This window comes from Acinonyx jubatus, chromosome D3 (genome assembly GCF_027475565.1).
Source record: "Acinonyx jubatus isolate Ajub_Pintada_27869175 chromosome D3, VMU_Ajub_asm_v1.0, whole genome shotgun sequence".
NCBI lineage: Eukaryota > Metazoa > Chordata > Mammalia > Carnivora > Felidae > Acinonyx > Acinonyx jubatus.
This window is the reverse complement of record NC_069392.1, coordinates 39,086,131-39,110,735: the sequence shown is the minus strand read 5'-3', so window position 1 is coordinate 39,110,735 and position 24,605 is coordinate 39,086,131. Positions and strand designations below refer to the sequence as shown.

Sequence of the window (24,605 nt, the reverse complement as noted above, 5' to 3'; positions counted from 1 at the left end):
TAGCCTCAACCTCAGGTGATCAAAGGGTACCTGCTGTTGCTAAACTGAGAAAACTGGAATAGATGGGTGAGGTCTGACAGCAGTGATAGACTGTGAAGTAGGATGATGGAAGAGTGTGTCTTACTTTAAGCAAAAATATCTCATTAAAAAAAAAAAGCAAAGTGTAAACATTGCTGTTACTGTGGCCCCCAAGCCACAGACAGAAGGGCACATTGTACCGACTCCCCTGCTGGAGGACACTGGCTGCTGGTCTGGTGGCAATGCTTTATCCTGGGCCCTCACTCTCTTTTCTGGGGGAAAGGAGTTGAGGGAAAGGAGTTCAGCTCAACTCCATCAACTTCTAAGGCTTCCTCTGATAAGAAAAGAATAGAACACATACACCAAACTTCAAGAGGCACAGTGTGGCAAATGAATGTACTTATCCTTTATAAAAATTATATATTGTGTGATGCCTGGGTGCTCAGTTGGTTAAATGTCTGACTCTTGATTTCGGCTCAGGTCATGATCTCACGGTTTGTGAGTTTGAGCCCAGAGTTGGGCTCTGCGCTGACAGTGCGGAGCCTGCTTGGGATTCTCTCTCTCCCTCATTCTCTGCCCCTCCCCGACTTGTTCTCTTCCTCTCTCTCTCAAAAATAAATAAACATTTAAGAAATCATATTATTGCTACATAAGGCTTCTTTGAAAAGCTTGTAATTTCTTAAAAAAAAATTTTTTTTTTTAACGTTTATTTATTTTTGAGACAGAGAGAGACAGAGCATGAACGGGGGAGGGGCAGAGAGAGAAGGGGACACAGAATCGGAAGCAGGCTCCAGGCTCTGAGCCATCAGCCCAGAGCCTGACGCGGGGCTCGAACTCACGGACCGTGAGATTGTGACCTGAGCTGAAGTCGGATGCTTAACCGACTGAGCCACCCAGGTGCCCCATCTTTAAAAAACTTTTTTTAAAAAACATTTATTTATTTTTGAGAGACAGGGAGAGACAGAGGATGAGCAGGGGAGGGGCAGAGCGAGAGGGAGAGACAGAATCCGAAGCAAGCTCCAGGCTCCGAGCTGTCAGTACAGACCCCAACACAGGGCTCAAACTCACAAACTGCGAGATCATGACCTGAGCCGAAATCGGACGCCCAAACGACTGAGCCACCCAGGAGCCCCGAAAAGCTTGTAATTTTATTTATTTATTTTTTGTTTTTGTTTTTGTTTTTTGAAAAGCTTGTAATTTTAAAGTGAATGCTTTCCTTAAAAACTTAGAGAATCCTATATCATGATAGTTTGCCCATTTCTGTAAGAGTATTATTTTGATAAAATATTGTACTGGTTTTTAAAGTCATAAAAAGCAGTGCTCATTTAGAAATCTCCCTCTGTCCCTACTACCTAATCCTCTCACCCACTACTTGCTGGGTAACCACTGTAAACAGTTTATTTTTTGTCCTTTCTGACCAAGTGTGTGTCTGTATCTGTATGACTGCGTCTACTGATTGATTATCATATAATGTTTTTGTTTATTCACCAGATACAAGTCTGTCTGCCTGCCTTAGCTGCAATGTGGTAATGCTTTTGATAGATCTTAGATGCTCAGTGCAGGACATAAAAAGAAAAATTCTTCTTAAACACATACAATTGCATTGGTATATTTGTGAGGCAAATTTAATCCAATTCTCTAAAGTGGATGATTGGGTATATTTCCAGCCTCAAGGTCTACCTTTGCCTAATATTCAGGCAACTGACGTAAGGGTGTGTGTTTCCCCACAGTCGTGAGGTTAATTGCCCCACTGTTAAATTGTACTTTCCTACAGTAGCTCTAATCCTAGCCTAATAGTACTAGCTACAGTAGTTTATATAAAAAGTTGTTGAATTTATTAGATGGAGAGATATCTGAGTGCTTGAAGCAGATCACAGGCTGAGGGAATATAGGATTCTATCATCGTTACCCAAGCCGAAAAGTCCATCAACCAAGAGAAGCATAATTGTAAGTCACTCTCTATCTCAGTTCCTAATTTTCCCTGATTTGCTGGGATGAGTGACCATTCTTGCTCATATCACTAGGGGATCCTTGGGGCCACTTCAGGCTGAGCCCATGTTCATGACACTCCCACAGAGCAGACACTTTTGTGGATTTTTGTTTATGATTGCATCTTGCTAATATGAAGAATGGACAAGGCTTAAAGAGAAAAGCTTAGTATATTTCATTGAAAATTTGAACAATTAGAATGGGCTGATAAAAAATCAAAGACTCTACGTGTACTTTGCTGTGGGTAGAAAGTTATAGCTAATAACTGCAGTTGACAAAACAGAAGAACTTTTCTCAGGAAAAATAGAATCTGTTGTGAGTATCCAAGAATAATGAGCAAAGGAAGAGAAGCAAGGGGGGAAATCTAGGTCATGTCCCATTGAACACGATGCAAATCTGACCTGTATACATGAGGGAAATGGTTAAAATTAGGGCCAAATAATTTCCTGATTTCTATGAATGAGCACATCTTTTGAATATAGGGAGAAAGTAGATTTTCTTTTCTAGAGGAAATGATATTCGATTCAGTGTAAGAAGGAAACCAGTAGAAGAAAATCTGTATGATAGTACAGAGATCATGTGAGAGAAAAGGAAAAGTGTGTGTGTGTGGCGGGGAGGGAGGGATCGGGAGAGAGAGAGAGAGAGAGAGACAGAGAGAGAGAGACAGAGAAGAGCACAGGAGTAATGGCAGGAGTAGAATGGCACAGAACCTTATTACATCATAAAATAATAACTTTAAAAGAACAAATCTATGGCACAGAGAAACTGAAAAGTGATGCTAGGATTCTTAGGGTTGCCATCTTAAAATATCTGATGGGCTTACTTAGAATCTATAACCATGACTTAGTCCTTGTTAATTTTTCCATGACTGTGAAGATGATCTATCATAACATTTAGTTTGATGAAGTCACCAGCTGCCCTGTGCAAAAATCTGGTGTTTCACACTTTATCACTCCCAGAGGCAGGCCACATCTTCCTGCCCCTAACCCCTCCAGCTGCAGCCACCCCTGGAGCCTTCCCACCCTGAGAGCTGCAGGTCGACAGATGGAGCCCAGTACTTATGATGAGACACATGGGGCCGAAGAAGGAGCTGTGCAATCACCTCTATTGCATTTTTATTTACTTCCCTCTGTTTTTGAGCATTCTCCCCCATAAGGCCTCCAGCCAAAGACCTTCTGATCAATTTATATTCTAAAAGGAACAACTGCAGGACATCTTCCCAGATTCTACTCATCTCCTCACGGGGGCTTGTCACATTTACCAAATACTGCAAACACTACAAATAGTTTTCTAGTATAAGTATGCCCCGTGCAACAGTTGAGAGAGACTTACACTACAAAAATTATTGACTATCTGAAATTCAAGTTTAACTGGCACTCTGGATTTCATCTGGCGTCCCTACTGTTTGAACTCCAGGAACCTCCCGAGTATCTGGGAAAGGTCTCAGAAAAGTCAACAGCACGGCACAAGAACCGACTGACGTGAGGTGGCAGTAAGTTGTCCCTCAAATGACAAAGGCACACAATCTCTGAGAGGCGAGCAGGAAAAAAAAAGCCACTCTGGAGTCTCTTGCCACTTTGTCCACAACACCGCTCCTTGAGGGGGAAGGGGTCAGCCAGTGGCCCTTTTCCTTCCCCTAGTACTTCTGGGCAAGGATGTGCAGATCGTGTATTTGACGAGTGATTTCAGCACAGAACAGCTGGCAGGCGGCGAGACTGTCATAGCAAGCAGTGGACCGGACACTGGGAAAGGGCTGGGTGGGGGTGATGAAGATGGGGAAACAGTAAAAGACACAGCAATACGCTATAGGCACAGGGCAGATCTTCAAATTACACTTACTGCATGAACATAAACGCGCACAGAAATATGCCCATGGATGATTGACTTTTTTTTTTTTTTTTTTCATTTTGAGTCAACCTTATTTGTTAACCTTATCTGTGGCTGTTCTTGTAGAATTTCCTGGTGAACAAGAATGCACATCCACTATCTGGTTGGAGACAGCCAGCCGAGGCCAGAGTTGCTGGGCTCTCTGCAGAGCCGTGAAGCCAGGGCACTGTCTAGAAGCATCTCTTTCTCTGATCTGATCCTAACTATTGTTTAACCTCTAACGGTTTCTTACAAATTGCGACCTCAAATCCACATCTCTAGTTAGTAGGATTTTTAACTCAGGTTTGAGGACCTGTTAATTCTCAAGCCTGCAAAGGTTCTAGGCTGAATGGTAATTACGGGCATTTGATGCACTTAGAACTAAAATTGAATACTAACATATTCTGGCACAGGCTTTTCCTTCTAATTGATTCATTATTATTTACCATGACTCTAGGTTTGATGGTCTTCTTATAGAACTACTCTGTATTGGAGTTACACTGAATTCAATCGTACAGTTGAGCCTAGTTAAAATGGAGGGGATTTTCTTCTTGGACCCAAATGTAATATATATATATATATAATATACATATAACAAATATACATATATATAAACCCAATGCACATTGTCATATATAACTCATGGCTATATTCCTATTCAGGTTTTAGTGTCATGGAAACCAGTTAAGCTCGTCTCTGCCTGTCTACCTAAAATCTGATAAAAATACAGTTTAACTGCATAAACCTAACTTCACTTTAGAGGGAAAAGAAGATGCTGTGTACATATGCTGGTAGGTTTTAAAATAATGACATCTGCCTTTGTTATAATGAAGGAAAACTCATAAGATGTTCAATTAGTATGAATCATCCATTTCTTCCCTTTTTTCTTACAGTGATATTTCAGGTCTTTTGGGATAGTCATTTTGTGGAGATCTTGGAATTAAAAAAAAAGGCATTCTAACTGTGATGCTCAACAGTCAGGGTATCTGATTTGCTTAAGGGTCACCCCCTAAAAGTCAGAGCCTGACTGGGGCCAGTAGGAGCTGGTGGGATGAGTTTGCTGGTTGCTAGGATGCTGTGTGGGGATCTTAGAAAGACCCCCTCCCCCCTTGGGCGCTGTCCCTTCTGGACCTGTAGTTGAAGTTTCTCTGTTGATGCCAGAGATGGAGACAGAGAGAAGGGCTGTGGATGCGGTCAAAGCCTGGGGACAGAGGCAGGCAGGGAGGCACAACCGTTCTTTGTAGGGCATGGGTGGTATTTTGTTACTGGTGATTGTGTGACAACAGCAGAACACCACGTGCAGTCTTTTGGGACAGTCGTTTCCGTAGCCCTGGACCCGGAGACCAGGCTTGTGCTGGCGCGGTGTCACGGAGGGGGGGTCGGGGGGGGGCAGGCGCTCTGCTCACTCACCGGTGCTGCTCTGAATGGTCCTCACGGTGGTGGTGGTGCGCGGTGGGGAGGAGGACCGCAGGGACACGCACTCGTCGTCCTGGGAGCAGCCCTTCTCAATGGCCCGCACGTAGCTGTGGCTCCGCATGCGGAAGCACCCGGGCATGGGCAGGTCCAGGGCTTCCACCGCCTGCGACTCCAGCTCGCTGAACACGGATTCACACACGGACTCGAACTGCCCGTTCACTTCCATTTCGCTCACCTACGGGCAGAGACGGGCAACCATAACTCCTCCCGCCTGGCGGAGAAGCACCCTCTCCCTCAAGCATCCCCGGACTTGACCCCGCACCCTTCCGGAGAAAGCCCCATCCGACCGCATTCAACGCCAATGCATTGTATCGCCTCTGTGTTACACTCCGTAACTGAACTGCATCTTGTTTATGAGCCCAAACAGTCCATTAAATTCTAAAGAAAAAGAGCTTTCTTTTCAGCATGGAAGAAGTATGGGGCTAGGAGGTCTTATTCCAGTGCGTGCCCGGGTGTTAATTCTCCTGATTTATAAATGCAAACCTAGGGAACAATTTTTGTCAGTCCACGGTGAGAGTTTGGGTATTTCAGGGGAATAGTTTTTAGTATAAACATCTTAGAAACTACTATTTTTATTATTGTGCTTTTGCAAGTGACTGGCTTGTCAAATAATTTCAGTGTCAAATGCAGCTTAATTTAGTGCACAGTATGAAAACAGGCCCTATATTTTCTGGCAAGATACTCTCATTCTGCACAAAAATAGACCAAACCCAGATATGTCAAAATCTTGAAAAGCACTATGGAGATTTGCAATCTACACACTATCGGAAGAAGATCTCATTCTTCCTTATAAAAAGCTGATATGGTCCACAAATTGTTTATAAATGTGTTTTAAAATCTTCCGAATGAAGTCTTCCTTTTTTTGCGGAGGTCAGTTTTTATTTACTTATATTCCTCTGCACATAACTTACATTGGGTTTGAGCACCACCTAAAAAAGAAAAAAAAAAATAAACCAGACCAGGTGCCCCAGTTAATTTCTCTTACTTTGTAGCTGATTTGATAGGGACATGGGAGCATTCTTCAAATTTCTGCCACCCTCTAGAACTTCATAATTTCCCTAATATTAAATTAATGAGTAATTAGGAATTTATTAAGCAATTAAACTACAAATAAGCTTAGAACAAATACTGAAAATGATTGTAATTTCTGACTTCCTTCATTTTCTGTTATCTGAGAATATACTCTGATAATGGCAAATTTCTTTTAAACTTCATGTAGAAGTGACCAGCTACCTTAAGGCATATCAAGTGGAAAAAGACATGCATTTCTTTACGATTCTTTACAGCTTAAAATAGTACTTTCACCTACTTTATCTAATTTGATATAAAATCCCTGCTTGTTTTCAAGGCTAATAATTACATACATCCATGTTAAAAAATTAAATGCATATATATATCTTTGATTTTTGGGAAATATTGGCGATGCATTCACAGGTAAGGGGACATGATATTTGCAATTAATTATCAAATAGAGAAAGCGAGCACATGAGTCAAAAGGAATATGAATATGAATCTGGGTCAAGGATATATAGGAGTCCCTTGTATTTTACAAGCAACTTTTTTGTAAACTTGGAATGATTTCAAAGTAAAAGGTAAAACTGTATTTGCAAATGTGTGTGTGCGCACGCACATATAGATTTTCCCCTATTAATCAATATGCCAAACATCGCAAAGAAATGGTAAAATATCTATCCCTGTTAAGGTAACAACTGTTAAAACTTGGGTGACTGTCTGTTCAGAGGGTACATATTGCCCCCCTCCCCTAGTTTTCATAAAAATTGGACCATAAAGTAAATATAATTTGGCAGTATGTTTTCTTTCCACTTAACCTTCTGTATTAAACTCACATCTTAATAGGATTCTCTTTCTTCATTCTTTTTGAACCTTTTGTTTCTATTATACACAGATACAGAAAACCAAGCAAAATAAATGTAGAACCGAGTGAATTATAATAATACAAACACCCTTGTAACCATTACCTAGATCAAGAAAGATGGCTTTTCCAGGTACCCTAGCAACCACTCTCTGTGCCCCATCCTGACTATAATCCCCATCTTCCCTCCAAAATCAACTGCCAATCTGAGTTTTATTTTTGTAAGGAATTCTTTTTAAAAAAAGTTTATTTCTTTATTTTGAGAGAGAGAGAGCACACATGAGTGGGGGAGGGGCAGGGAGCCAGGGAGAGAGAGAATCCCAAGCAGTCTCTGTGCTGTCAACACCGGTGCCCCCCCACCCAGTTTTTAATCGACAATTTATTTATGGAAGCATCTGGGTTGTTTGTCCTGTAAAGGTTCCCGTGGTCTGGATTTGCTGATTTCATACTCGTGGTAGGATTTAGCATGGTCCTCTATCTTTTGTAGTTCCTGAAAATTGTAAGCTGGATCCAGGGGCTTCATAAGACTCAGGTTCAGTCCCTTTGGCAAGAGGAGAGATCATGTGTTCTTTTATCAGGAGACACATTATGTCTGGGTTGTCTCTCTCTGTATGTTGTTAGAAGTCACTTGTGCTCAATGTCTAGATCTGTTAATTCACTGGGAGTTATGCAATGGTGGTGTTCTAGTTCCATCATTATTTTTTACAGTTTCTAGTTGTAGCTTAACTGACTGAGCCATCCAGGAGCCCCAACATTTGATGGTTTTAAACTGACTGTTATGATTATTCTTAGTGAACGGAAATTTGTCTTATCTTTAACCAGTGGGAGCCCCTTAGGTTGGCTTCTGAATCCTGTTGACCTGCTCAGTCCTAGAATCAGTATTTTTTCAATCTTTTCTTCTTTTAGTGGAAAATAGTATCACAAGAATGCAATCTGGACACCAGGAAGCTTCATTTTCATGGCTACTGGGCTGGTCATTGTTCAGTGGGCAAAACTAGGCCTTTTGATGGTCAGACCTAGTGAATAGGTCTGATTAAAATTCAGACTGCAGAGTTGTTTTTTTTTAAATGTTTATTTATTTATTTAGAAAGAGAGTGAGAGGGGAAGGGGCAGAGAGAGAGGGAGAGAGAGAGAGAGAAAGAATGAACAGGGGAGGAGCAGAGAGAGAGGGAGACACAGAATCAAGAGCTGTGTGATCCCACGACTGTGAGATTATGATCTTAGCCGAAATCAAGAGTTTGATGCTTAACTGACTGAGTCACCCAGGCACTCCCAGTCTACACAGTTTTAATGTAACCTCTTCTATATTATATATATATACCTTGATTCCATACTAAAAATCCTGGTTCTCAGGGGCACAGGAAATAGAATTGGAATATTCTACAATTATTCATTTGTTTTTTTCATATGCACAACCATCTCAGAATAGCATACTAATAATACCGTGCCCATATCTTTATTGAGAACAGTTAATGATTCCTTTTTTTTCTGCATATGCACTCTCTATTCTTTCCTCATTTAAAATAGTTGTGCTATATTTACATTGTCAGAGCACATAACCTACATGTTCTCTATTGCTTCGGCCCTCATTTAGTCTCTTATAAATAACTATACATTTAATGCTTGCTACTACTTTTTCATATAAAAAGACTATTCTCTATCAAAATTCTACAGATATAGGTCTAAGAATTCTAGATGGCTTATAAAGGAAAAGAGCAAACACCTGACCCACCTTGCCCCCTCCTCGCCAGATTCTCCCTCCTCAGAGGCAATCACTTTCAATTCTTCCAGCTGGATCTTATGGTATTTGCATTCATATTTCCAAAAACTTGCTTATGTGGATCTGTTGCTATGTTCAGAGACCTCTGATAACCTATTGGTTTCCTTCCTGCCCTTAAAGCGTTACCCTCGGAACCTCTGACCTCCTATTGCAATCTATGGCTGCCACAGACAGCCCGCGGCTGTCCCGGGATTTCTCTTCTTTATCACTGTGGGGGTACCCTTCATTGTCTTGACTATTATGGAGGCCCTGTTTCATCTTCCTTGTTTTATTCCTTCCTTTTTGTGGAGCAAATCTTCCAGTGCTTTCCCGGACAAGGCGGCCAGCTTGCATGGATGGAAGTGTCTGTATTCCACCTCCCCTGTTAAGGGAGGGTGTGTTTGCATTCAGGATTCTAGCCTGCATCCCTTCTTTCAGATGTTTTCAGGCTTTCCTCCTTGTCTCTTGGCCTCCATGTATGTTAGAGTTTGGGAAAGTGGATGCCTTTCCCATTCCTGAGCCTTTCCGTATGAACTGGTTTTCCCCATCCCCTTCTGAAAACTTTTAAAGATATTCTTGCTTCAAGAGAGCTAACATTTCACCATGATGTTCCCTGTGAGGATATTTCTCCATCGACTCGGTGGGTACTGGGTGGGCCCTCTCAATCTGCAAAATTATGTCTTTCAGTGCTGGGACCATTTCTTGAATGATTTCATTGGTAATTTCCTTCCTTTTATTTATTTTTTTCTGGAACTCCCACTTGTTGGATGTCAGAATCCAAGAAGCTCCAAGAATTCCAGGAACAAAAACACAAGGAAAAATACACCGATACATCATAATTTCCAAAGCAATACCGATATAGAACAAAGCTGGAGGACTCACGCTTTCTGATCTCAGAATTTATCACAGAGCTACAATAATCAAACCAGTTTGGCACTGACATAAGGACCGACACATAGACCAATGGAACAGGATCGAGAGTCCAGAAATAAGTCTATGCACCTATTCATCACGGTTCTTATGTCTGGTCATTTGGGTTGTCTAAAGCTCATTGTCTAGTTGGATTCCTCAGGATGGGCTCATGGAAACGATATTCCCTGCATTCATTCACACTAACAATAGTTTGCCTGTGACTTTTTTTTCCCTTTCAAGATTTCATTTATTTTTTAAAAGATTGTTTAGATGTTTATTTTCGAGAGAGAGGGTGCATGTGAGTGGGGGAGGGGCAGAGAGAGAAGGGAACAAAGGGTCTGAAGTGGGCTCTGTGCTGACAACAGAGATCCCTTTGTGGGGCTCGAACTCACAAATCATTAGATCATGACCTGATCTGAAGTGGGGTGCTTAACTGACTGAGGCATCCAGGCACCCCCAAGATTTCTATTTTTAGATTTCTATTTTTCTTAATGAATGAAATGTCTCATTCACTTGCGCCTATATTCCTTTTAGTCTAATCTTCCTTTCTGAAATGATTTTTCTTTTACTTCTAATTCTTCCCTGAGTTTTGTGACATTATTTTTAAGTTTTTGAAATTCAGATAGGTCGTTTTCTCTCATGTCTTATATTGTGTTCTTAATGCTGTTTAGTGCATTTTAAAATACAGTTGACCCTTGAACAAACAACAGGGGGGTGGGGGTATTGACTCCTCACCTCTGCTCAGTTGAAATTCCACATATAACTTTTGACTCCACAAAAATGTAACTATTAATTGCCAGAATTTTTATTGATAACATAGTTTAGTTGATTAACACGTATTTTGTGTATGTATGATATGCTATATTTTCACAATAAAGTAAGTTAGAGAAAAAAATGTTATTAAGAAAATCTCATAAGGAAGAGAAAAGACAGTTAAAATACTGTACTGTCTTTATCGAAAAAAAAATCCATGTACAAGTGGCCCATGGAATTCAAACCCATGTTGTTCAAGATCAAGTGAAGTGTGTTACAGTTTTGATCTATTTTGTGGTTATGTCTTTCTGCATGCTTTCATTTTCTGGAGGAATGTTATTCTTTTCCTTATTTTTCTTTCTTCTTACAGTGATTTTGAATGTGATTTACAGTGGGTAATTGTTCCTCGTGGTTTTTGGAAAATTAGTCTGACTTTGAGAGGGTGGGTACATTCAAGATATCCCCCTCAAATTCCCAGGACTTCCTCTTTTATGTTTTTAGCTTTGTGATACTTCCTGATTCTTTTCCTCCCGTCCCCAACTTTTACCTTGGCATTTTCTTTTCTTCTTTGCTACCGTCTCTACCTTGTTCATATTTGATTCCACTCGCCTGTGTTTCTTCTCAGCCCTGGGCCCTGTGCTGGAAGGAAACACTGGTTGGTTGCTTTCCAGTGCACGTAGAGGCTCAGACTGCTCCAGTCTTTTTTGACCTAACTGCAGGCTCCTTGAATTTATCTGCCGTTAGAGGAGGCAAATCCCTTCCACTTTCAGCTGCTGTTCTTGAATAGGCGCCCTGAGCTTTCCGGTGAATACCTGTGGCTTGTTTTATTTTGCTATCCTCGAGTCTGTCACACAAGTCATTGTTTCCCTCTATGCCTTCTTACACAGACGTGGATACAGTGTAGTCTTCTGGCTCCTTGTGGTTTGTTCTCATCCACTTATATTTGGGGTTCATGGAATATCCTGTTATACCCAATTTTATTGTAAATGTTCTCCATGACTTTTGGATTTTTTTTCTGCCTCGTTGCTCTGTCTGCTTTTATATGGAGACTCAGGGAAATTCGGACACTTAAGTCACTACCACTGTGAAATTGTATAGGATGATTATACCATAATTTATTCAACCACTCCATCGTGGATGATGATTCAGATATGTACTTGGAGACTGCTATGACCAACACTCTTGTGCGTTTATCTTTATATACTGGTGCTTTTATTTTCTGTATTATAGAGTGCCGAAAGTGGGATTCTTGTGCCAAAAGGGATGTTTTATACTGTTGTAGATGTTCATCGACTTACTTTCTGTGGCAATGGTGGCAGTGCACTCCAAACAGCTCATTTCTCAGCATGGACACTAGAACTGGGTATTAGCACTTTTTGCAACTCTTCTAGGTCAGAAATGTATTGTGCTTTTTCAGTTTGTCTTTATCAGCCTGCTAGTGTATTTAAGCATTTTTTCTTATATTTATTGGTCTTTGTATTTTTTCCCTCTAATTTGCTATTTCATAAGATTTGCCTTACGTTCTTTTAGGCTGTTTTTCTTTTCTTACTTATTGGTAAATATACTTTAGGCAACTGGAACATTCACCTGTTTTCTTGATACATTTAAATATCCTCAGTTGCATTTTAACTTCATGATATCTTTTGTCACAGAATTTAGTTTTCAGTTAGAACAGATGTCAATCGTTTATGTTTTCTAGAATTCTTATATTGTTAAAAGTTCTATCAGTCTTACTGTAATATCAGACATATATTTTATAAATTTTAATTTTTGTCATTTTGTGTTATTGTATATATTTGAGATCTATTTGGTTTTATTATATGGGAAGGAATAGTTTAATGTTCTTTCTACTGTGTCATGGGCAATTTGCTTGAATTCTCTAGACCTCACTTTCGTCATCTGTAAAATGGGTATAATGATACCTATCTCCAGTGTATGCTCTAAGGATAAAAATAAAACATTTAAAATGCATATTATATTTCTAGGCACATCCACTATACATACACTGTACATAAATGGTGGATGTTATTCTGTGAGATAGTGTAGTGGGAAGAATGAAACAAATTATACTAATTCTCTAAGACTAAATTTCATAAATTAAAAAATGATCGTTTTTATAGTTGATATGAAATTAATGAGAGAATATGAAAAGCTTCTAGTATATATCAGGCAAGCAATACATGATGACCGTTCCATTGTTATCATTTTCACGATTACTATTATTATCAGCAATATTGTTGCCATCAATACCCCGATACCAGCAGGCTTTGAAGAAACTTATCAGTTAGGAGTCAGGACACTTGGGTTTCTAGGTTCTGTTACCGACTCTATTTATAGATACTTATTTCATCTGAGTTTTTATTTCTTGGTATATATACAATGAAGGGATGGCCTAGGTCACAAATCACAGCGAAATTGCTATGATTACTGCTGAACATAATAACTGTGTACTCACTTCTTTTTTTTAAGTTTATTTTATTTTGAGAGATAGAGCATGAGCAGGGGAGGGGCAGAGGGAGAGGGAGTGAGAGAGAATCCCAAGCAGGCTCTGTGCTGTCAGTGCGGAGCCTGATGTAGGGCTCAAACCCAGGAATGGTGAGATCGTGGCCTGAGGTGAAAGCAAGAGTCAGACGCTCAACCAACTGAGCCACCCAGGCGCCCCTGTCTACTCACTTTTAAAAAATGATGTAAAAATCCAACATATTGCCAGACAAAAGATGTCTGCAGGCTTCTGGTTTACCATTCCAGATGAAGATATTTGAGAATTGGACTTGAAGTGAATGAGGACATAAATTGAGCCAATTTGGAAATGACCTAGTTATTATACTATATATTTTTTTTTCACATGTGACTTTTAAAAATTCTTTCTTCTCAAGCTTTACTTTAGAAAGCCCCATCTTATTAGATGGATATATAATTTAAAAAAAACATAGAAAGGGAATAAATATTAAAAAAGGTCAGTTTTTCTCTATCATGCAAGCACTATCTGTTTTTAGGGATATTTTACTTCTATCAGGTATGAATGGCAGAAACAAATGGCTTAATTATTCTAGACCAATATCTTCTCTTACAACATTTTAGTTTGATCTTTCCAGGAGCCCTTGATGACTAAAATGGCAGGTTTTAAAAGGGAATAGGATAGCATGCATTTAAATTCTATACTATTAGAGCTGCTACTAAAGATCTATAAGAGAGAACATCCCAACATCATAAAAGCTAACCACTTTTTGAAAAGTCTAGAATCTATATGGTAGTATTGCTTGGAAGAAGAAACTATTCTCCTTTGAATAATGACAGTGTTGGGACTGCAATGGAAAGTTTGAAATTATCCTTAAAGATATTGTGTTACTTGAAAATTGAATACGGAACTAGAAAAATGATGTAGCCTTAGGAATCCATTTAGGATGGCTATTCTTTCTGTATTTTACTCAAGGCTGAACGATTATACCACCGAATTGCAGAGCTTGACCCGCCATAGCATCGGGGCCCACATGCGTTTCTTCAGTGATTTGTTGATATTTTACTAGGTTGTCACTAGGAAGGGAGATTGTCTCAGGAAGGTCCGATCTGTGGCACAGGGACCCAAGTCAGACAGCTGCATAGACGCAATGTCCTGATGGGGCAAAGTAGCATGTTTCTCCTGTCTTGAACATTGAAAATTTAAACATTTAACGTTATGAAAGCAGTGAATGGGTATAAGCATTTTTCGACAATTTTTAAAATATTTATTTATTTTTGAGAGAAAGAGACAGAGCACGGGTGCGGGAGGGGCAGAGAGAGAGGGAGACACAGATCTGAAGCAGGCTCCAGGCTCTGAGTTGACAGCAGAGAGCCTGACATGGGACTTGAACCCACAAATTGCAAGATCATGACCTGAGCCGTAGTCGGCCACTCAACCAACTAAACCACCCAGGCACCCCCAAAATTTTTAAAAAAAATCCATCGATGTATTCTACATGTATGACAGCTGGATTTATAGCCTATTTTATATTTCTGGAAGGCTATGTGACCATGAGGCTGTCCGGAATAAAGATAAACTTAAAGAAATTTAAAATATTATATTGCTTAGTGTGAAAAAGTAAAGACAGACAAGTCAAAATTTCACCAAATGAGGCACCAACTAATTTCCCTGAGTGTTGGGATGAGTGTCATTGGACAGCATTAACTAACACACATTGGCATGCATGTTCTTGGAGCCTTCTCTAAAGTAAGCAAATGTACAGTAGGCAGATATTGGAGTCCCCAAGGCTAGCTTTCCCTGTTCCCACTCTGCCCTGCTCTCAGAACCTTGCTATGGTCCCTGCCTTTGTTGAATATGAATTTTCTTGTATCAAAGTTCTGATCATATCTCTTGCTGCTTAAAAGCTGAAGTTTTAATTAATTTTTAATCAATTCCATTCCTAATAAATGAAGTCCAGTCCTCTGGAGCTGGCATGCAAGGCCATGCGTTAAAAAAAATATCTCCAGGGGCGCCTGGGTGGTGCAGTCGGTTGAGCGTCGGACTTCAGCCAGGTCACGATCTCGCGGTCCGTGAGTTCGAGCCCTGTGTCGGGCTCTGGGCTGATGGCTCAGAGCCTGGAGCCTGTTTCTGATTCTGTGTCTCCCTCTCTCTCTGCCCCTCTCCCGTTCATGCTCTGTCTCTCTCTGTCCCAAAAAAAAAAAAAAAATAAACGTTGAGAAGAAAAAAAAAATCTCCAGGGCAAAATTCAGGACAGACTTCCCATTGCTGCCTCTAGAAGTATTCTGAGCTCCACCAAAACTAGAACACTCACTATTCCTTGAATTAGGGAAGCATTTTTCAAAGTCCAGATCAAATACTACTTTAGTAGAATCCCTTGGAATATTTGTTAAAATGCATATTCCTGGACTGCATGCCTGGAAGCTCTCTCTTTAGAATCTTTGTTCTTAGCACCTTTTTCTCCTTAGCTTCAGGATCTTGTTGACAATTTTGTGACCACAAAGTCTCATTTGACATCTGGTTTCTTCCATCTCTTACAGAGTGTTTTATAAAATAACATTCTGGAAATATAAAGCAGTTAGCAGAGGGACCCAGTAAAGGAGCCTCTTACACTTGCCCTACCTCCCTCAGAGTAGTTTGTAGTGTTCAAGTAAATAATAACTGTGATAGCACTTTTATCTTCTTTGTATGTTCTCTTACAAGCTCTTGGCGGGAATGGATTTTGTACTGTTAATCACTGAATAACTTGTATAATCTGGTCCAGTGTTCTGCTCAATAAATATTAGCTGAATTGATAGTATGGCAGTTATTTTTGTGATAGAAATTTAACTTCAGAGGTCCTAGGCATCATTTACAAAACATCCTTCTTTTTGTGCTCCCACAGGAAGGTGTCCCTAGCGGCAACTTCTGCTCCCCTGGTGGCTCCGAAAGCTGGCAGGGTCCGGTCTTCAAAGAGCCCCAGGTTCTCTCTGCCCCTGATCTTAGGTAGCCCAGTCCTCTCCCACTCTCTGAAACTTTGATGGGAGGGACTGGATATTTTGGATCTAGCATTAAGATGCCTGAGTCTTCATCCCTAGTCCTGATACCAGTTCTTAGAAGTGACTTTTGTCTCATTACCAAGATACAGTATTCACCTGGGACCCCGTTGAGATAAGTAGACTGTATCTCATTTCCTGTCCTCAGGCTGTTGTCTATCAAGACTTGCTCAACGCTTGTACTTTTGTGATTAGACGCTGCCTTGGTTTTGCCAGTGATGTCTATGCTGTCCTTCTGTCCTTCAAGAGTCTTTTCAACCTTATCCATTAACTCCTTAAGGGCACATTTGCTGGTACTGACTGCTGATGAATTTCCGAGGACTCGCTCCAATGTCCTTTATCCCTCTGCAGAGGACCCCTTCTCTGCTGGCAGACTGCTGACACCAGGTGCTTGCCTTAGGTGAATACGTGTAGCATTTAGATTAGGCCTCCCACCTGACCCCTCAGTGGTTTACTCTGCGAGTGGCCATCTCCTCGCTTCATGCCCTCTGTTTCCACTAATCCTTATGTAGTTCATGGCCCATGGCCCATGGCCACAGTGCTCACCTGGCTGATGGTGCTCATGGCTCGCATGTAGCTCTCGTTCCTAGAGCGGAACTTTGGTGATGTGAGCAGGCCGGCAGGGTCAAGGCTGTCCAGGCTTCGATTGATGGAGACTTCACTTACTGCCCTCAGGTAACTGTGACTCCGGATCTGGAGTTTGGGGGAGTGTTCATTGGAAATCCTAAAAGAGAAAAAAGGAAAGGGCACGTTTAGTAGAAATGTAAGTAGTAATAAGACATGGTCGCTCTATCATTGATATACCACCCTAAATACTGGGATGAACAATACAGATGGCTTCCTCTGATCCCTAGACTCTCCCATGGTGTCCCAGAAGGAAAAACTTTTTACCAGAAATCATTAAGGTTTCGTAACATCTCATGATGTGAGCAATTCAAATTCTCTTCAGCCTATGAAATAATTTCCCCATCTGCATCCCAGGGCAGGGGCGGGGGGAGATAATAGTTCTGACTTCCCTGCCCCAGAATCCTGTCCTGGTAGTCTGTAGGCCTTTTCTTCTTTTCAAAATTCTTTTTAAAGTTTATTTATTTACTTTGAGAGAGAGAGAGAGAGAGAGAGAGAGCGAGCGAGCAGGGAAGGGGCAGAGAGAGAGAAGCCCAAGCAGGTTCTGCACAGAGACTGATGCGGGGCTCAGTGTTGCGACCGTGAGATCATGACCTGAACTGAAATCAAAGGAAGGACGCTTAGCTGATTGAGCCACCCAGGCACCCCTGTAAGCGTTTTCTTTTACCCATTTCCTTTCTGTGCCCATATTTTTGTTTTTGGACTTTCTAGTAACAGTAAGTGGGTATACATTTATATCAGTGTCTCTACCAATCTTTCTGTCATCTGCTTGTCTATCTAATCTTTGTCTCATTTAGTTGAGATTGAACTTAGTGAACAAAAGTTAAATTTTAGCCGTTAACAATGTGCACATCTTTAAATCTTGATATGTAAAGAAAGTCTTTACACACTGTACTCTTTGTATTTTTTTCACGATGCATTTTAAAATTATAGAAGTAGAAAATGCTCACTGCCAAGCTATACAGGAGTATATAAAACAGAAGGTGGGTCTTCCTCTCCACCCCCGTTTCTGCTTCAGAATTCTACACCCTTAAAAGAACTACCCATAGCAGTCTGGTGTAAATCCTTCCTACTTTTCTATTCATATACAAACAATTCATTTTTAGTAATTTTTAAAGCTTGCTTTCACATGGAGTTCAGGGTGATTTTTCTTTCATTATTAAATTTCTTTTCTTTTTGCTGAAACATTGCTTGCAGTTTAAAATTAAAGTTGATAAGAAAGATGTATGCCCAATGCCATTGCTGTTATTTATCATCATCCCGGAGATTATAACCAATGAAATTAGAAAATAAAAAGATATAAGGAATATAAATGTGGTGAACTGAGAGATAAGCTTTGATTATTCATGGATTGTACAATTAATTATCTGGAAGATAAAAAAAATCAACTGGCAAACTATTAGAACGCATTCTGTCCACAGACGGTAAAGATATTCTCCACATTCCAAATGTCCTCTTGGCAATGTATAAGATTGCACTCATTCTTGAAGTTTGTATTAATTTTGTATTAATTTAATGTAATTACTTAAATATAATAGTCAAAAAAGATGGACTCAGTAATACTAAAACCTGGGAGCAGCTAGTTTTTGCAATTGCATTGAAAAGGGGACCAAGTTAAAATAGATCTAGAATAGGGGCACCTGGGTGGCTCCGTCAGCTGAACGCCCGACTTCGGCTCAGGTCATGATCTCGCCGTTCTTGAGTTCGGCCCCGCATCGGGTTGTGTGTTGACAGCTCTGAGCCTGGAGCCTGCTTCGGATTCTGTGTCTCCCTCTCTCTCTGCCCCTTCCCCGCTCATGCATGCTCTCTCTCTCTTTTTCAAAAATAAATAAACATTAAAAAAATAGATCCAGAATTTAACATCAAAAGCAAACCTCCTACATTATTACCACAAAAGGGAAACTGTTCTAAAAATGGATGTTCTCGATGGATCCTACAAGTAGCTGTCAAACATGAACTATTTGCTCTGCCAGCTCAAGCAAATATTTGCCATGTGTTATGTGCTATTATGGTGATTCACAATGGGCCACTTTATAAATGCTCATGCCCCAAATCCCAACCAACCAACATACAAACTGAAGAATTCCTTTTCCCCTTAAGGTCTCTTCTAGGAAAAGAGAGACTTAGCTAGAAGCATTTATAACCAAAAGTTCACTTCCCCTTAGAACGTGAGAATTAGATGGTAAACGTGTTTCTTTGGCTCTTTTGCAACCCGACCCAGGGCATGGATATTGCCAACATAAATGACGGTGCTGTTCCAAATGGTTATCAGGGCAGCAATTCCGGGGGGGCGGGGGGGGGGTGACTTTCATAAATGGTGTATATGCACAAGACGAAGTGAAAGTCCAGTGTTTTGAAAAATGAGTGTCTGCTGGCTGAGATGGGGAAATGAGGCATCATTGCAACAATCATTCACCCAGGTCACTTGTCATGAAATAAGGCATAATTCCCAAATTTCAAAGTGAAAAATCATTCAGAAAGGATTGAAGAGTTCTACTTTGGTGAGTCATTTCTGATAAAACAGCACACACTTTCATCAGACGCTAACTGTAAGGAAATGAACTCTTTCCTCTTGTCCACTGAGCGGAGCCCACAGCTGTCAATATAAAGGGTAAAAGTACGGACATGTGCTACTGATGCGGAAACGCTCACTGGAGAAACACCGGAAAATAGTGCATTTATTTCTATATTTCACCTCAAGAGAAAGGTGGCTTGCTGAGAAGAAAGGGCGTGTGCGTATTCAGAAATATTCGTTCTCGTGTTAGATGGATTATTTTTCAATGTTGGCCTATTCAAATGACGTCTGTCTTTTTCCCCTTTCCTCCCTAAATGGCTTGTGCTAAGTTAACGTTTCGTGGCTTATCAGCACTGAGATGCGGGCCTGGCTGAGCCCCATTCATTATCATGTCCTTTAAGAGCATTCAAAGATAGGAGACCCTTTCCTGGCTGTGGGGCAGCTGCATAAACAAGGTTGGCCCAGTGTGTCGGTAAGGTGGCTAAAGAGAAAGATGAAATAATACTCAGGCTGCAAGATTTTAAAACATTTAATATTTATTTTTGAGAGAGAGAGAGAGAGAGAGAGAGAGAGAAGGGCAGAGAGAGAGGGAGACACAGCACCTGAAGCAGGCTCCAGGCTCTGAGCTGTCAGCACAGAGCCCGATGTGGGGCTCGAACCCACGAGCCGTGAGATGACCTGAGACGAAGTCGGACGCTTAACCGACTGAGCTACCTGGGAGCCCCGAGTAGATTAAAAAAAATGTTTTTTAAAAAAAAAAATTTTTTTTCAACGTTTATTTATTTTTGGGACAGAGAGAGACAGAGCATGAACGGGGGAGGGGCAGAGAGAGAGGGAGACACAGAATCGGAAACAGGTTCCAGGCTCTGAGCCATCAGTCCAGAGCCCGACGCGGGGCTCGAACTCAAGGACCGCGAGATCGTGACCTGGCTGAAGTCGGACGCTTAACCGACTGCGCCACCCAGGCACCCCAAAAATGTTTTTTTTTTAAATTGAGATATAAAAGTGACATATTAGTTTCAGATGTAGAACCTAATGAGTGATTGACTATTTGTAAATATCGCTAAATGATCACCCTAATAAGTCTAGTTAACATTCATCACCACACAGTTACAGAATTCTTTTCATGTGATGAGCACTTTTAAGATGTACTCTCAACACTTTCAAATACACAATACAGGATTGTTAACAAAAGTGTCCACGCTGTACATCACATCCGCAGGACTTCTTCGCTTCACAACTGGAAGTTTGTACCTTTCGACCCCCTTCACTCATTTCTCCTACCCCCAACACTTGCCTTTGGCAACCACTAATCTGTTCTTGGTATTTATAAGCTCATTTGTTTGCTTGTTTGTTTAGTCTGCACATAAGTGAGATCACAGGGTATTTGAGAGTAAATCTTAAGCGGTCTCACCTTCCGCTCCTGGCAACTACCATTCCACTTTACGTCTCTGAGTTTGGCCACCCTGGGCATCTCATACAAGTGAAATTGTATAGTATTTGCCTGGCTTGTTTCACTTAGCATCATGTCTTCAAGGTTCATCCTAGGCTGCCGCACGTGTCAGAACTTCCTTTAAGGCCAAAGAACAATCCACTGTGTGTTGATACTACATTTTTGTTTATCCATTCATCTATTGACAGACACTTGGGTTGCTTCGGCCTTTTGCTTTTGTGAATAAAGCTGCTGGGAACACGGGTGTACAAATGTCTGTTTGAGCCCCTGCTTCCAGTTTTTTTGAGGATATACCCAGAAGTAAAAATCTCTCTTTAACGAAGTAATTAATCTTTCCTATTTCATCGCTTGGCAATTAAACTCCCAACAAATTTGGGGGCCAACATAATAGAACTTTTTTTTTCTTCCTTGAAAGACATTTTATCGATCATTTAAGGTAAGTTTTAAGCACGGTAAGTGCTTATGGTAGTATTTCAGACACTACGATTCCTGTCGTTGAAAAGAGACAAATGATACTTACTCGGCGGAAAGTATAGGAAAAATGTGAGTATCATTTCATTGCTCCAGTAATTGCAAAAACAGTAATGTAATTAAAACTTGATATAGCATGACGGAGAATAAATTGCATCGAAATAATTAAGGCATCCGAAAAAGTAATTCTGTAAGTAGTTAGAGATTGCAGAAAGACTGTTGGCAATCATGTCAGTTTACAAATCAGTGACAAAAGAAATAATGTCATCACTAGGAAAGCTGTGATGACAATTGAAATGTACTAGTTCGTAAAAAGCCCATGATGATAATGCTTAGGAGGAGGTGGAAATAGTGACCGAGATGCTGCTTGAAGCTAAATACAGAGTGTTTCCTTCAATTTAAAAAGTGTCAGAGCAGAGCAGATGTACTTACATAGATACAAGTTGACATTGACAAATTGGAGGAGTTAAAACTTATGTGAAAGTATTTTGATAGATTTTTCAAAGTGTTTCATATTCTGATTTCACTTTAGGAAGAACAAAAAGCCACTAAAGACAGACTCTTAAATAATTCTTACAGTGTTGGTTTTCTTCTAACCTCCGTTGTCAAATGCTTCGTGTCTCTACTCACTACTGGCATGCCAAAAGGTCACGAAAAACACATCCCTTCCGTGCAGTCTTCAGTTGTCTTGAACACAGCTGCTGTCTATCCCTGCTAAGCCTTCTCTTCTCCGGGTGACGTGCCCCCCTTTATCTCGTTCTCTTATGTCAAGGCTTCCAGGCTGTCCATTACCTTGATGACCTGTCTCTGAAGTCAGTCCAATTTGTTATTTCCTCTTTGACAACAAAGTACCCAAAGCCAAACTTAAACTTCCAAATGTGGGCTGACAAGTACAGAATACAGAATGGCTATTGTCCTTTCTTCGAGAGAAGATCCTCCTGGGATATGGCCTGAGGAAGCTCTAGATTGTTTGGGCTATAATCATGCTCTTAGCTTCTGGTAAGCTCTCTTTGGACACCTTTTAGATCTTTATAGCAAATGATGTTAAATCGTTCCAATTTTTGACACTTTAGTTCCTATTAAATTGAAATCAAAGGCTAATCCTGTCATCCCCATGCAATATGCAATAAATAGATCAACTATTCTTGCCTCTTTTTGTATATGTGATAACAGAAGCAAACATAGCAATACCCCAAATCAGTGAGTCTTACAAGGTCCCATGCATTTAAGAGCTTCACCTTCAATGTCTTATCTGTCACACCAATATTTTGGATTATTATAGCAATTACGAAACATTGTTATTTTCTATCTTACAAATGAGGAAACTGAGGCTGATAAGTTTGTAAACTCAGAATCTAAAGCTAAGTCTGCCTGATTTCTATATTCTTAACCATCTCGTACCTTTCCCATAATTATGCCATTTATTTCCTTACCCAATTACTTATAAAGTTATTGACTGGGGTTTGGTGAGTCAGTGATCTTCTGAGTTGACTCAGTCCACCAATAATATAGTTTTTGCTGTAAAGCTGTTTCACATATGCCTCTATCACCCAGCCTGTGCTTCTCTGATTTTAACTTTTTCATGCAACATTTTGTGATCTACTGTTTTATTTATTATTATTATTATTTTTTAATGTTTATTTTTGAGGGGGGGGAGGGGCTGAGAGAGAGGAAGACAGAATCTGAAGCAGGCTCCAGGCTCTGAGCTGTTAGCACAGAGCCCTACGCAGGGCTTGAACCCATGAACCATGAGATCACGACCTGAGCTGAAGTCGGACGCTTACCTGACTGAGCCACCCAGGCGCCCCAAGTGATCTACTATTTTAAATACTATCCTAAATGCAATTACATTCCTCTCATGTGCCTGGCTCAACCATTTCAAAGAGGGAAATATAGGTAGTTCTATACGTGCCTTGTTAGTAAATCTATGGTAGTTCCCCATTTGCTAAATCATCACAAACCGTCTATGTAAAAATTCCTCCTGGAATTTTCATAAGGATTCACATTAGATTAACTATTTGCAATTTTTGGAATCTTGTCTTTCGAAAACTGAGATAACATTTACTTTTTTGCTAGTATTTTTCCCATGTTCGTAAAATATTACCAGGAGAGTTTCTACAATTATATCCAAGTTTTTTTCAGTTGGAAACAAAATCTTCATGGTTTTCCAAGGTTTCTTATTTGTGGCAGTTACCTGGTTGTGGTATGCATAAGAAATATGGCCAACTACATAAGCCCAACCTAGAACCAAAAAGGTGACATACGATGGTGTTCAAAATAGTGATTCAACAATTCTACACATTATGTCATGCTCACCACAATAAGTGTGGTTACCATCTGCCACCATACGATGTCATCACAATATTGATTACTATCTTTTCTATGCTTTACTTCTCATCCCCATGACTTATTTATTTTGTAACTGGGGCTTTTACCTCTTAAGTGGCTTCGCTTCTATTTTGCGCATCCCCTGGCCCCTGGCCCTTTGGCAACCAGCGGTGTGTTCTCTGTATTTATGAGTCTAAGACAGAACACTGTTAAATAATGATGACTTTACTCCAGCCAAACACCAAAGAAAAAAACTGTGGTACCACGTCTACCATTCCAGCAAGGGCCGAGTGGAATCTTAGACCCTCTACCCTCATGGGGTGGTAAGGAGGTATTGTAACGTTCTCACCAAGGTGGTATCAGAAAAGGGCAAGTAGGGAGCTGAGACTTTTATCCCCATGAGCAATCCCTTCCCATGTGGTACCAGTGGGGAGCACATGGGGAAACTGGCCTTCTATTCCCACACAGTAGTAATGAGGCATCCCTGCCCCCGCATGCAGAGGTAGTTTCAGAAGAGGCTAGTGGGGAGTCGGATCTTTCATCGTTGTCCAGCAGTAATAAAACTGACTCCAGTGTGGCATCAGTGGAGATCATGTGGGGAGTCCAGAACTCCCACCCATACCCAACAGTGATGAGGAGCACCCACCCATTTTAGGTGTCAGTAGCATTTAAGTGGGGAACTTGGACTTGTATATCTAACTGGCAGCGATGAGGTGGTGCTCCCAATTGTCTTGCTGGAATGATATGTATAGAGTTAAAGTTTATTTATTTGGAGAGAGAAAGCATCAATTGAGGAGGGGCGGAAAGAGAGGGAGTGAGAGAGAATCCCAAGCAGGCTCTGCGCTGTCAGTGCAGAGCCCGATGTGGGGCTTGAACCCACGAACTGTGGGATCATGATCTGAGCCCAAGCTGGACGCTTAACCGACTGAGTCATCCAGGCGCCCCTGGAGTGGTATTTTAAAAACCACCTAAAACAGAAGGTTTAAATAACATCCATAGTCTACTAACAATACAAAAATGCCCAGGTTTCAACTCTCATACTAAGAGCCAGGAAGATCTAAAACTGAATGAAAAA

At 40.7% G+C, this 24,605-nt stretch overlaps 1 protein-coding gene across 18 annotated transcripts in view; it reads right to left on the bottom strand.

Moving 5' to 3' along the window:
- DLGAP1 (DLG associated protein 1) overlaps positions 1-24,605 on the bottom strand; it is an 885,205-nt gene that overhangs the window by 182,470 nt on the left and 678,130 nt on the right. For all 18 annotated transcript variants that reach the window (XM_027068585.2, XM_053206118.1, XM_027068580.2 and 15 more), the window contains 2 exons: positions 16,686-16,863; positions 5,284-5,524 (listed from right to left, as the gene is read on the bottom strand). In XM_027068585.2, coding sequence (XP_026924386.1) covers positions 5,284-5,524; positions 16,686-16,863 — 419 coding nt within the window. The remainder of the gene's footprint in view (positions 1-5,283; positions 5,525-16,685; positions 16,864-24,605) is intronic.